At 40.1% G+C, this 15,566-nt stretch overlaps 1 protein-coding gene across 2 annotated transcripts; it reads right to left on the bottom strand.

Moving 5' to 3' along the window:
* Positions 1-1,386: 1,386 nt before the first annotated feature.
* On the bottom strand, positions 1,387-13,954 carry LOC124286930 (hemicentin-1-like). Of its 2 annotated transcripts, none has more exons than XM_046723385.1 (11): positions 13,814-13,954; positions 10,793-11,119; positions 8,634-8,909; positions 7,023-7,277; positions 6,227-6,499; positions 5,600-5,896; positions 4,007-4,309; positions 3,512-3,628; positions 3,146-3,176; positions 2,878-2,942; positions 1,387-1,991 (listed from the first exon to the last, which is right to left on the bottom strand). In XM_046723385.1, exons 1-11 carry the CDS (start codon positions 13,869-13,871, stop codon positions 1,861-1,863), a joined length of 2,133 nt encoding a protein of 710 aa, XP_046579341.1. In that variant the 5' UTR covers positions 13,872-13,954; the 3' UTR covers positions 1,387-1,860. The 2 variants fall into 2 exon arrangements, with proteins under 2 accessions (XP_046579341.1, XP_046579342.1); XM_046723386.1 differs by lacking the exon at positions 10,793-11,119 and adding an exon at positions 11,170-11,487.
* Between the last annotated feature and the right edge of the window lie 1,612 nt (positions 13,955-15,566).

A 15,566-nucleotide genomic window follows, 5' to 3' on the forward strand; every position in this document is an offset into this window, starting at 1 on the left:
ACATGTCATGTGTACAAGTATCACACCTGCCTGTCTGTGTAATTACATAATGTGACAGAGACCGAACTCGGGCCATAAATCAATGCATTTTGTTTATGGAGTATAGCCTGATTGGTGTTAAGTTCAAATTGCATGTGGTCAGTGATCGCAGTTGTGTATTGAATATGGTCATTAGTAGACAGGCAGGCAGACACATAGGTGTCAATAAAACAGACATTGAGTTTTGTCTGTGACAACGACATATCTATATCACAGTTAGAAATTCTGTCAACGCTAAATTATGACATTGCTTTTAAATATCGAACTGAGAAAGAGACTCGGTAAGAAGAACGTGTGGTGAAATAGACAAATGAAATTATATAAACAGTTAATCTACTGTCATAACATATAAAAAGCTCGCGCCTGTGAAATATCAACAAAACATTAGAAAAATAGCTCACACCAAAGTCTTCACCGAGTATTCACCGGACAACCCACTTCCAAGCTGCGCGAACCTATTTCACTGCGCACGTGCTATGAGCGCAGCCCAGCTGTTGAAACCACTTGAATTCCCCCAAGCGCTGGGGGGAAATTAGTGAATCGTTTGAACTACGATTTCGCGCGGTTTTTTTCATCGCGTTATTTTTCCACTTTTTAAGTTGAATTTGCATTTTTGATGATTTGTTTCGGTAAGTCAATACCGAAAGGTATCAGAATCTGCACAGTTGTGGTTTGCGTTGCATGTGACCTTTAACTATCGGCGTTAAACAATATTCACGCACCCACCTAATCTTCCTTTCGTAATAGCCAAAGATGACACGAGGCTTGAAAGTATATAAGTAAAACTTTGTTACAAACAATACTCATGATTTTAGCGTGAACGGATATTTCAAAATTATTTTAGGTGAGTGATTTGCTGCTTTGGACAATACTTTTCCGTGTTTTCTTTCCTGAAACTCACGAACGTGGGTATGGTCTGACAAATAAGTGTTATATAATACACAAGACTAATATTGTTTCGAGCCCAGGTCATAGCTTTCTGGTACGATAATGGAATGTGAATTTCACAGAGAACTGGCGTCTGATACGATGTACCACTATAACAGGACTGAAATATAGGCTTAAACATAAAACCTAACGTTCCAAGCTTAATGTCAAGCTATAAACCAATAAGTGAACTGCCTTTAGCAATATGTGTATCTGTCGTAGTGTAGGTTATCGATGACAACAGTGAGTGAGTATGGTTTTACGCCGCTTTTAGCAATATTCCAGCAATATCACGGCGGGGGACACCAGAAAGGGGCTTCACACATTGTACCCATGTGGGGAATCGAACCCGGGTCCTCGGCGTGACGAGCGAACGCTTTAACCACTAGGCTACCCCACCGCCCCTCGATGACAAGAGTTTCTGAACGAATTAAATAGGACTTGTATTGACAGTGTCCATATACTTTAGAAACAGTTCGGCTGTTCAGCGATGGTATTAGTTCGTGAGTGAGGTGAGCAGTTTAACGCATCTATGGAAGAGTGGTTCAGTTATGCGGCATTAAAGCTAAGTGGAGGGGAAACCGTTGTGGTGAAACCGACGATTACAAACAAGGGGCTGCAAAGTCAAGAAACCAGATCAGGGTGAATCTGAGATACACATGCTCACAAGATTCTGACATGTATAAGGGACGCAGCTCTGCGGGTTGATTCATGGCGCCTTAGAAGATTGGCCCTTCCATGGCCCCTACATCAAGCTGATACCCCTTGATACGATACTCAAACGACTGCCGTACGCCCACACCTCACGGGGGCCGTAGAGTAGGACTTTCTGTGCTGCGTGAATCTATTGCTATGTCCTCCGGACCCTGTAAATTGTTCTTGTTGTTATCCCAGTTAGGTCTCATCGTCTGCAGACACCGCCATGTTCACGTATTGCTTCTCCAGTTGCTCGTAAGGGGGCGCTTCAACAGGCGTATCCCTGTCCGATGTCAGAGCTTCGTAAGTGTTCCGGGATGTTCCCTCACCTGTAATAGTATTAGTCACATCATCCTTCTGTTACAGGTAACGTGTCAAATTAATTATTTTTTTTTTAAACTACTTAATCTGGAAGATTCTGTAACATGCTTGGTCAGACTACTCTGGATGATATGGCTGTTCAAAAAGCTTCCAAACCAATCTTGGCTCCTAGTCAAATAGTAACTACCCAACCACTGCCTCCAACTGATCGTAACAGCAAAATGTAATATGATTACAACATTGTTTTACAATGAATATAAGCCACTGCCACATAAGTGAGTGATTGATTGAGTGAGTGAGTGATGTCATGTAAACATTATCAGAAACCAGAGAAACCAACGATGCCTCATAACAGCTAGTTGTTCTTTTAAAATGTTTCTTCGTTTCTAATTTCGAAATACTATACCAAACAAATACCCTCCTGATTTGACGAAGATTGGATATGTCGATTTTATGCCTGGATTTTCAGCCATATTCATTGGCCTAGAAGCAGTAACTAGTCATTCGACAGAAGCTTGGTCACTTCCAGCGTATGTAGAATCTACCTCTGTCTCTACTGTATAACAATCAGCATATGAATTTATGGATCCGACCAAAACAGTATCGATCACGGACGTCACCCCAGATCTATATTCGGGTTCAATAAACCATCTACAAACAATATCCACAAATCAGATCTTTTAATGACATTTAGACGTGATACACATAAAAGAGAGGGTTTTTACGGATGTCAACTTCTTTATAAGGAACACAACGTTTCCGTATATATCCTTACTCCTTCACCTGATGGAGTAAGGATATACTCCGAAACGTTGCGTTCCTCGTAGTAAAGAAGTTGACATCCATAAGAACTTTCTTCCTTATGTATCTACAAAGTGTATAAGCCTTGTCTACCTGGCTGCCTGTCTTGCTGGCGACTGTGTTGGACTGTCGCAGTAGAAGCTGCTACTTCATGGTACCTGTACAAACAGATTGCACTGACATAGAGTTTCCATATTGGATGAATTGACGTCCCTATACAAATCGCGTTTTATCACAAGTAATTGGTTATTTTGAAATACATTAATATCTATACAAATGATATATACTTCTGGGCTGGTTTCATTTATTAAGCAACATAATGTTTTAATTCCTAATTATTTAAGTAGTGAAAATGTCTTACACAGACTCCTCTTCTTTCTTCCTGGGCGAATCTGAAAGGAAACCTCGCGTGTAATTACAACGTCTTTCTGTGTTATAGTTAATAAGTCATCTCTATTACTGTGTATTTATATCATCACAAGGTCCCCGATTAACTTGACGCTAATCATTATTGGTAGGCCCTGGGAGTCTCCCTTATTATTTTATTTCAAAGAGTAAACAAACTGGGAGTAATCAGCAACAGGTACAGTGCATTATTAAGTGTCGGGGTGCTCCATTATATGTTTATGTTCATGAGTAGTCATACTGGGAGTAGTCATACTGGGAGTAGTCATACTGGGAAGATGCCGTGTTAGGGATACATATCCCAGAAGCCATGTGAACATACCATTCCTCATTGACCGTCTCCTCTTCCTGCAGATACAAACTACAGCCAGCGACACAGCTACAGCAACTACTGCAACAGCAAAGCCGACGCCCACCCCTGCACCGAACGATAGCTCACCTGGACACAGACAAACATGTTAGTGTTGGAGTGCTTCATCTGTCAAAATAACTTATCGGGTAGGAATACTGTATCGATGATTATTGACCGTAGGTCGTTGGACTACAGATAGGATACTGGTTGATGATGGACCATATAAGAGCATTAAATCGCGTTGCTATATCTGTTGGTCTGGTGTTGAAGTGCAAAACCTTTAACTTGGTTCACTAAATTCCCGAGCCATGAGATTATATAAAACCTTCAATAAAAAGATATGCCTAATGCACATTAATTCTTCTTTGCTAAATTATGCATAAGATTATTGGTATGTTATAAGCGCGAGCGCAGCAAAAATCCGGAAACGATGGACAGTTAAAATCAAGTATTAGTGTGACGTACCACTGGGGACTACGGCAGTGAATGTTGTGCATGACGCTGTCACAGGTGACGTCACTGCAGTATCCTCTGTAGCATAGAGCCTGAAGAAGACGGTACTGCCTCCATACTGAGGCAGGTGTATTTGCCTCAGCATACCGTCACTTACAACACGGGCCGAGACTGTAGTCCAGTTGGCCTGTGGCAGTCTTTGCTCCACCAGGAAGCCGACACCCCGTGTCTCAGCATCACCACCTGGTGTCCACTGAAGGATGTAACCGCCGACCTTGTTTTGACACTGGAAGTTCTCCGGTACAGACAATGGAGCTGTGTGTGAGGAGGAGCATTGATTAGATTGAACAATGACACGATGTGCTCTGATTTGATCATGCGAAAAACTAAGGAGTTACAGGTCATCTCTATGTGTGAGTTTTGTGTAACGAATATCTATTACTTTACGCCGCACCAACAGCAATATGGCAGCTATTCGAGAATTAAGTAATAAAAGCATGCGTATATGATAACAACAATAATGGCAAAATACCACAGAATATAGAGTCACATATCACAACAAAACAGAGAAGGTTCACTATTTGAAATAAAATCTATATCATAATAAAGATTTATTTTCTTTAAAGTATGTTACGATCTTATGTTTACGTTTGGATGAAAATGAGATGCTTGCACTATTTTGGGGTTCGGCTCCACTAGTACCCGGAATTGTTAGCCAGACCACTTGGGAAAGTGTATCATTATTATTATGTAAATATGTACTTCATCTGAAAAATGTATTAGACCATCCTCTCTGTTCATCTGCTGTGCAGCAATAGCTGTCATTTGTGTACATATGTGATATCGACTATTTACTTATACAGCTTGTGTTACTAGGACTCATATTTATATTCATGTACATACAAACTAGGGGGTGGGTGATATTACCAATTGCAAATCGAACTTCACAATACGATATATTGCGGTACACTTTTCGCAAACCAGTTCACCCGATACGATCGGTAATTTTCGTGATGTAGTCAAAACTACTAATAACATTTGTATTTCCTTTATATTATTAAACATTAATAATTTTGAGAATGTTTATTGGTCATATAATTGCATTTGCGTGACTTTTAAACCATATAAACAAAACATATAGATGGGTACCGGCACTCGTTGTAAGGATATTAAACAAACAAAAATGGCGGACGCCGCTGCAGACGCTTATTTTCGAGTTCCAAACTTTAGAGCGAAGTCTTCAATTTTGAAATCTCTTGTACAATCACATCTGAGTCCTGACAGGAGCCAGTGGCATTGTGTCAAAAGAAAGGAAACAGTAATTTCATTACCTTAACCCATGTTGCCATACGCCAACACATATCACAATATATCGCAATACGAAAATTTTGGCAATGCCCAACCCTAATACAAACATCAAGTATTTGCTCTGAGTAACATCAGGGTTATTGAAATCTTCGGATGTAGATTCTGGAGCAAATAAAGAAATTAATTCATTAATTCATTCATTCATTCATTCATTCCTCATCTGCAGAACATCGACACAAATAACAAGATATCTTAATAAGTGGCGTTTCCGCTAAAACGTATTTCATTCAAACCTACCTTTCTTTCCTAGTTGAAATTGCATTCGGAACCTTCCCAGAGGATTTCTGACGTTTACGTGATAAACTCCATAATCGTTCTCTTCTGCAATGTCCGTAACGATATATGACGTCATGGCTTCGTCGTACTGGCGCCACTTTGATACGTCGACAGGCTCTTCACTACCTCCATTCTGTTTTAACCAGGTGAAGGTCGGACGTGGAAAAGCCAGGATGTGAGCTTGTAATCTGACTGGCTGGCCTATGTCAACATACACATCTCTCTGTGCTGGGTATTGAAAATTGAGTCGTGGGGAACCTTCAAGAACAGAGCATTTTATGTTTTTCTTCGTGTAGTGAAATTATCCCTTATCGAGTATTTCCTTACATGGAAAACGACTAAAACGTCCTGTAGATACTAAATGCAGTGTTATGGTTTTCGATTTATAATATGAATAATCAACACCTCGATATCCCATTGGCGTATTAATGATAGATTTTATTATTTACAGTCCTTTAGATATGACGAAATAACTTCCTGTAACATTTGCCGGCCCATACTTGTTCAGGTACAGCCGGAAAGTCTATCATGAGGTGTGTGTTTGGAGTTTATTAATCAAATACCTCATAGTTTCATCAAGGTACCTACATTTTGCATTCACTGTTACTGACGCTGTCGTTTGCCCAGCTATGTTCCTCGCAACACACGTGTAGACGCCACTGTCAAGGCAATCTGCTTCAGTCCAGTTGAAACTGGCTGTGGCTGCTTCGGTCACGTGGTTTAGTCGGACAGTGCCGTTCATGATGGATATACTGGACAAAGGATTACTGTCTACTGCGCATGACAAGACCACGGAACCTCTTTCATCAACTTCAGCAGTACCAGACAAGCCGTTAGCCATTACAACTGCAGCTGGTGAATCTGAGCAGAGAAAGGCGTTTAGTTGAACACAGAAGTTGTTCGAAATTGTTAAACAGGAAATAGGGAAATATGAATGTTTACTTCGATTTTGTATTGTAACAAAACAGCCATGAGGATAAAGCAGTAACACCTACCATTAGTAAAACAATGTGAAACACCGTGAAATATACGATCTACGTACGACCATGTGTGGTGTAAAATTTCTACTTTCATGCAAGCCTCATACTGTCACCCATCAGCTTCTATGTTGGTCGGGTTGTTTTTTTTGTCTAACGCCGCCCTCAACAATATTCCAGCTATATGACGGCAGTCTGTAAATAATCGAGTCTGGACCAGATGGATCAGATAGCCCAGTGACATGACTTGTCGTACTGTTCCATTTTGCGTGGATCGATGCTCACCATGTCAATCACTGGTTTGCCTGGTCCAGGCTCGATTGTATACATACGTAACATCTGGTGTAACTCTTAACAGACACAGAATTAGTGGGTCCAGAACAAACATGGCATTCTGCAATACGTACACTGTACATCAAGTTCCATAGCCCGACTCTCTAATGTGCCATATATATTATCCGCTGTGCACACGTAGCTGCCAGCCATGGTCCTGTTCGCGGCACCAAGATCGAGCACCTGTCCAGTCACGACTATCTGGGATCCTTGTTTCCAGGAATATGAGCATGTAGGTCGACACGTGCCGACACACGTCACCTGGGGTACGTCGTCAGTCTCCTTCACTTGCACCGATGTTGCAGAGATGCTTATGTTGTACGGAGGATCTGAAAGTTCAATATTTTGTATCAAATCAAACTAATGGATAAATTTCAAAATTCCACGTAGAAAGATTAATATAGAGGAAATGATGCTTGGCACAACGGAGCACAGATAAAATCGTATTGTAAAAGTGCATTCAGTGTTTCAATTTTCAGGACCCCAAACAGTTGTATTCTTCTATACGTAAACAATATCATCTAACTTGCTCAGTTGCAGGAAAGTACTGATGGACGTGGGACGATTACTGCCACAAACCTGTTGGTCAAACACTCACAGACTAGGCTATTGGTGATAATTAATAACAGTCTTTACAAGTTATTCAAACATGGATACTAAAGTCGTGAGCCTCATTCCAAATCAATATATTTGCTATCTTAGCTTAGTCGAAAAGAGACAAACCTGGTGAATGTCTGACAGGGTGGGTGCAGTTGGTTCGTGATTTTTTAATAGGATGCCTAAATAGAAAACAAAATTCTTTGTTGTTTATATTCAGCAATATTCCAGCTATGGCGTCAATAAATAATCGAGTCTGGACAAGACAGTTCAGTGTTCAACATCATGAACATCGATCTACATAATTGTGATACGATGACATGTGTCAGCCATGTCAGCGAGCCTGAACACTCTAACAGGTTAGTCGTTTCTTAAGACAAGCATGAGTTGCTTAAAATCTTTCTAATCAGGATCTTCACGGGTCAAACTGAAAAAAAAGTTAAAAGAAGTGGAATGGACCCATTCTGTCCCAGTCAGCAGCCATCCAAAGCATGGCTGCCTTGCATGAAATGTTTTATGGTTGACATGTGGACGACACTTCAATATTTATCCGTCATTACAATGACGACAATGTTGTCGTATGGAATCGCCTATTTTAGCTTGAGCCATACATTTCCAAGGTTTTTCTGTCAGGTGACTGGCCTTTGCCTGTGTTTAAGACGGGTGCTACAGGTGACCTTGGTCTTTTTCGCGAACACCTGGTTTCACCGCCATTTCATTGTGATTTATAAACACGTGCTAATGATATAAGCGAAATCGTACAACCGCCTTTCTATTACGGCTTGCATTGGCAGAGATTTCTTATCGATAAATTTGTCGCTTTCATAATAACAAGAGTTCATGCTAAAGGCGGAATCGAACAATGACACTTATAATATTTCCGGCGCAAAAACGAGAACATTACACATATTCCTACACTTGGTTTCGTAATATACCTTATGGACCTTTTGCAGTGTAGGCAGATTAAAACATTGTTGTGAAGAAAAACAGGAACATAAGATGAATACATCTAAAACAGTTTAAGTAAATATAGCATTCCATAATTTGTATGTACTTCACAGTGCATATTCCAGTTTGTATGTACTTACAATCAGGAGTTAACACCCGAACGTCACTGTCTCTCCCCAGTCCCTCGTTTTCTGTCACGTGACACGTAACACCTGGTGGGTTATAACTCTCAACCGGAAGTGTGATACTAGTGCCACCTGGTGAGGTAAGATTACGTCCGTCAATCTTCCAGGTGTAGGTGAAGGTCAGTCCGTGATGTACAGGTAGTGTTGTAGACGTGGATGAGCACGTCAACGTGACGTTCCTACCAACCACGGGAGTTGATTGCAGTGATATGACTGGCTTGGTCGGCTCGCCTGGAAAGATTTATTCATTTTCTCATTTTATTGTATGAGAAACACAAACATCAAGGAGTTACGATCCATTATCCACAACATAACCCTGTAGTCACTATTCTACAAATCTGACATACTAATCAAGTTCCTCCTAATTAACTTCATGTTGTCCCTTGTCTTACTATATGTATCCAGGTATAACTGGCTTCATCTGTGCACTGAAATATTTGTCTTGCCCTCCCTCATTGTCATTCACCTGACGACAGAGCGAGACGTAGTCCCTAAACGACGTGTATGTATATTGAAAAAGTTGACATAGACATGCACATGTTTTATGCTAAGTGCATTGATTGAGTGATTGAATGGTATTATACTGGTTATTAATTGACTAAATTTCCGTAGTATATACCTGTTGTCTGTAACCCTTCGAGTCAGGGACAATACGTATTCGATCCCAAACGTCAAGGCATGCTTGCTGACACACCGTCATCCCTTACACATTTATTTATTTTTGATTTGTGTCAGACTTTGCTGCATATTGAAATTTCACAGCTTTCCATGTATAAACACATCAGCTTACAAACAAGACATATCTTAATCGCCTTAATTTATTAATTTATCAAATGCAACGACGTACATATTATTAAAAGCTTCAAGATTGTCTTCAGTACTTGAAGTAGAAATTGCATTGCCACAATAATTATAATGGGCTGCATTCTACAATTCTAATATCCTAGCACTTTTGAAGTGTGGAAACATAGGTACACAAAGTCAGGGAGTGCACCACTCCAGCAACAGACTCTCTGGGTTACAGGCATGTAAGAGCTGGTTATACATCAGCAACAAAGAATTCAAATGTTCAGAGTGTGAAGGTATAGGTACAAAAGTCGGGGAATACATGACTCCAGCGACAAGCGCATGGGTTACCTGCATGTTGAGTAATTAATATTATTATCATTGTTCTTCTTATTCTTCTTCTTATTATTATTATTTTAGGATATTTATATGATTTTAAAACCTGGTTATCATTGACAACAGAGAGTTACTAATTTCAAAGTTTGCAAGGATGGGTATGGAAAGACAGCGCGCAAACCTCCAGCAGCAAACTCATGGGTCGTAGGCATGTTGGAGCTGATTATTTATTGGCCCAGAGACTTGCAGATTTTCAAAGTTCGAAATAAAGCTATTAGGCCATTTTTTTGGTGAAATTTGTTAATCCTGTTGTTTTTCTTAGCTATGTATTTTTCGACAAATACAATATTCTGTATTATTTTCAGAAATCCTGACATTTGCAGCCATCTGTTGTTTATACTTGAGACATAAATGAATCGTTTCCCAGCAAGAATAATGTTGTTAATAAAGTCATAGCCAGTGTTAAGTCCCAACAGGATTGTGAAATCTGAGAGTACAATGTCAATGCTAAAAGTGTTTATAATAAAAATCTTAATTCACTCCAGAACATCTGTACATGTTCACACGATACAAAAACATGGATAATATCTTCTGGTTCTGATTTGCAAAATGTACAAATATTTTTGTCAATCAATTTCATTTTCAACAATTCTTTTTTAGTATATATAATCTTGTGGATGAATCTAAATTGGAAATCCAATAATTTAACATCCCGAGTACACTTTCTATAGTTTGTAGAAACAATACTCCAAGGCAATGTAATCTGAGTCATACTTTCCCACCTGTTACACACATCAGGTAGCTCACATGTTTTAATCAATTTGTTATAGAACCTTCTACAACCTTCTGAAGGTATAATAAGTTCATACACTATGTCATTAATACCCAGATTTTGAGTCTCATTAATAGAATTATTGACCGCATGTCTCCATGAGACAGGGATATCTTTCAAAAGTTAACTTATGTTAACCTATCAAATTGTAATCACATACCAATGACTATAAGCTTCAAACCACAACCCTGAATGAGATTCGCACCACCCCCACCACCACAGGTATAATATCCAGCATCTGATCTTGTGATGTTCCTCAGCACAAATGTCATGTTCCTTGAGGAGTAGCTTCCTTCAAAAACAACTCTATTTTTGTAAGGATCAGTGGCCACGAATGTGTCCGATGCTGTAACAATAAAAGCCACAAGACTGTTTGGTGTAACAAAATAGAAAGAAGATCCTGTCCCTAGACCACCTTGTGGGATGATGAAGCTGATTGTGCTGTTATCTCCAGGAAAGGCAACGACTGTAGTCTGACTCGCAGCATCTGAGACAGAAAAAGGGGTTAAAAGTGAACTTTTATTTAAATACACTCACCAAGTACGACCAGCATCTGTCCACAGTTCGGAATGATATCACTCAGTCCATTTCGACCACATGTGTAATTCCCAGCGTCAGATCTGCTTACATTGCTCATATCAAAGGACATCATCCCCACTGTCATGTTCCCAGTGTAGTTGACTCGGGCTTCATACACAGGACCAATCATGTGCCGGTTTAATATATTAGCGAGGAGAACAGCGGGCCCACCTGGGCTAATCACATACACTGCAGCGACTGATGTCCCTCCGGGCACCTGCCACCCGAATCTAGCTGTCTCCGTCTCTCTAACGATGACACTCTCACCATCTGTGACTAGAACAAAGGCGGAATTCCAACACACTGAAGAAAAATACCTTATGATTTTAAATAATGGCGAACTGTTGATGTCAAATATCACGGAAAAACCTGCATACATCGACCTAACTATATCAACCATGCAGCAATATCGAGTCCTTTAATATGTGTACTAAGAATGCTTTCTGCTGGTAGGTGAACCATCTAAGTCGACTTTATTCCTTAGTCAAATCAAATTTGATTTTGGCGCGCCATCACGTCTATGGACGTTTACATATGATACATAGTAGAAAGGGGCGGTGGGATAGCCTAGTGGTTAAAGCCTTCGCTCGTCGCGCCGAAGACGCTGGTTCGTTTTCCTACATGGGTACTTAGGGGATAATCCTATTGTGTTTACATTTGGAAGTGATCGTAGATGGTTGAACGCTGCTAAATGTCATTTAAAACCGAACGCGGTTCCACAACGAAGTTTTCTTCAAATACATTGCAAGTTGCAACATCTGTACTGGCATTCTACTTCTTATGTTATGGACAACTTTAATGGAATGAGTTATGTAATAAGGAACATCCCTGTAACTTCAAAAATAGATTCGTCTGGTTTGACCTTCGTTCTGACGTCATTGGCGCGTGCCATTTTCGAAACGTGACTCTCCTGGATGCGTGTCAGTGCTTTGCTTAGTTCCGAAAGTAGTTATTTATGACAACCTGACTGTTGTCAATTTTGAAAAGACCAGAAATCGAAGATGAAGAAGCAGTGATTGTGTGATTTGACTTACATGTTGGAACCAGGCTGGGTCAATATTTTCCCCCATATCCGATCCAAACAGATCAAAGCAATAGCCGAGCTCAAACGTAACAGTTTCAGACGACATGTATGTTTACCTTTGTAAGAGTTAATGAGTGCAAAATATTCCTACGCGCAATGAACCGGCTCTCAGAAGTCGTTATTGAAAATCGTTCACTTCTAAGTTTTTAGTAACAGCCAATCAAAAACGAACATATTTAAATGTCACGGTAGAATATGTATTAAGCCCATTTCTGGTGTCCCCCGCCGTGATATTGCTGGGATGTTGCTAAAGGCGGCGTAAAACTAAACTCACTCACTCATAATAGAAAATATGTTGACTCAAACTCAGAAACGAAATCAGTTCAACCCTTCGGGCCTTGTTGACTCTGTGTCCTGAATCAACGACATTATGGTAGATGTATAACATTATGACAGACATGCAATACATTTATCTATAATTCTGTACAAGGAGGTTAGTTATACAACTGCAAAATTCATGTTCAATATGGCCTTTGAATTCCTGGGGCAGAACCAACTGCAATATCAATAGCATGAAACCATTATAATGCGTATTATTGTTAAACTGAGGCATGCTATCAGTTTGCTTACACCATAAAGCCAGCTTTAGATAACACCAGTTCAATATAGGTAACGTTTATATGTCGTACAGTTAAACGTGTATTTTATGCAAGGTATGAAATTATGCATCCCTTGACGTGTTTGCAGTGTGTTGAATGTAATTGGACACGTTGTATGTGTCTTTCTCTCTCTCTCTCTCTCTGTGTGTGTGTGTGTGTGTGTGTGTGTGTGTGTGTGTTTGTGTGCGTGTGTGACCTGCATTGTTAACAAAGACCCCCGTGACTGGTTCACTGAAAGACACTTGTGACCTGCAGGCGGATACACAATTATACAGTGATATCCCCTGCACAGAGCTGTCACAAAGCTGGGAGCAATGCCCTCTCCGCTTACACATACATAGCCTTGCATTGAAGTTCACATATGCGTGCTATCCCACCCAGATATAGCACAGTGCTGTGTATAGGGTGGCGATAACGTTGGTGTATACAGGACAGAGGAACACTGACACATATAGCGACATGTATTATTCAATGTATACATTGGCTTAGGCTTTAGAAAATATATGTATAGCTATGCATATTATCTTAGAACACCAATTTCCTGCACGTTAGAGAGTTATTAGGGGCGGATAAAGCTTTTTGAAAAAGGAGGGGTGCGCACTATTGAGAAAGGTAGGGGTTGGGGGTGGAGTGCACGCTTCATTTTCATCCGTTTTGTGGGGCCATTTAATAAACTTTCAGGACAAAAGGGGGGTTCACCCTAACCCCCCCTTCCCCTCTGGATCCACCTCTGGTTATCACGTGTTTGGCTGCTTGTTTTGCTTGCTTGTCCAACTTTGTCAAGGCAATGTCATCCTAAAAGTTGAACTGAGAATAAGCGAAATCACTGACTAAGCATGTACGTAATACCGGATACGCTCTATTGCAGCTAGGCAGCGTAATAGTATTATCTTCAAGCTTATAGTGCACAGATACTTACATTTAGCACAGCATGAGATCAGGACAATAATCCACATACGACATCTTGGGATCTCCATGAATACTTTACACAGACTAATATTTCTGAACGTTGTCCAACATACACTGATATTTGTTGTCGGGTGGATGGGTCAAGCCTTTTTACTTCCGGGTGTCTTGCTTTACATATCTACCACCGTCTGATGTCCATGACATGTTGAGGCGGTCGGTTTGTACATTATTGTACAGAGTCCGTCAGTACTGAGATTGAATTACGACGTGCTGGAGAAAGAGCAAGGCGACGCAGATCGATTAAATTGAACAATATATCAAAAGAAATCACACTTGACAAGGGGAAAACGCCTTTTGTAACACTTCTCCATACACGGACATGTAATAAGTAAACTGTATATGAAACAGTATTATCAGATGACTGTATCTAGCACGTATACAGAAGCAAATGTACATGTCGTACATACATGCACACACCATAGAGTGTGTTAAGATAGTGGAAGGAATACAACGAAGCAGTTGTTCGAATTGCACGAAACGGCATATTCGATAAAAATGGCAATGTTTATTTTAAAAAGGCCAGATAACCAGGCGCTTATTATTTCTACTCAATGAGGTCTTAATACTTGCAAACGTAGGAAAGACGCCTCTATTTATCGTTATAGGAATCGTTCCATATGCCACTCCTTGATGGTCAGCAGTAAGTACGCTTAGGTCCCATGCCTCGCAACATGACTTGATCGTTGTTTCAAACTCCATGAGGATGGCGACATATGGTGATGCATCCCCTTGGTTTGCAATATGGACCGCGTTAACATTCTTGGTAATCTAACTGGCCTTGGTATCAACAGAAGATCCATGAGAGGGCTGTTGTCCCACACTTTGATAACCATCCTCTATCCCCTCTATCCACATTAAGCCCTGAGTTCCACTACTATCAATAACATCAGTTCGTGAAAACACCCAAACAATTTTAAAACCATTTAAATGCTCAAAAGTTCTGAAATGATTTTATTTCTTTAAAAGAAAAACAAGAATTAAATGAGGATTGACATTCATAGAAAGATCCTGTAAAGATGGAGATTGGTGATAGGTTTATTCGTTATGAGAGAGAATTCTAAAGTCAAGCAAAATGTACTTGACTGTGTCTCTCTCAACATAAGGGAACTTAAATGGAATTTCATCACATTTTAATAAATATTCATGAGTAAAACGTGTGAGGCCAATTCGACATCGCCTTAATCGTCCCTTGATGTAAACATAAGTGGGTATAACCTAAAGTTTGTTAATTTCATGAAATGTGTTGTACTTGGGTGTCCCACTTTGCTTGCATTAGTTGTCTGATGTATTCTTTGATGTATGGCTTACAACTAGAATAAGGTATCAGTAAGTGAGAGACCGAGAGACTCATCCAGAGCTGTAGCATCTGCTCGTGTGTTACCTACAATGCCAGCATGGCTGGGCAGCCATCAGTTGGGAGCTGATTATATACACGTACTTATAAACCCACTTATAAAGGGTTTCTTTGGAGTTAAAGTACTTGGAGGCAGGAAAGAGAATCAGAGAAGATGGTAACTGTCTTATATTTAGTTTGAATGTATTCCAAGGCTATTTGGATCGCCTCGGCTTCAGCAGTGAAAATAGATCTATTATCAGGAATCCTGGAAGATATGATATTAGATCCAACGACAGTTGCACTTGAAACATTGTAACTATATGATAATAATAATAATTGTACATTTGTAACGCGCCTTTTCCATGTA

The sequence above is a fragment of the Haliotis rubra genome, unplaced genomic scaffold (assembly GCF_003918875.1).
Source record: "Haliotis rubra isolate DU_JTF1 unplaced genomic scaffold, ASM391887v1 Scf396, whole genome shotgun sequence".
Classification (NCBI taxonomy): Eukaryota; Metazoa; Mollusca; class Gastropoda; order Lepetellida; family Haliotidae; genus Haliotis; species Haliotis rubra.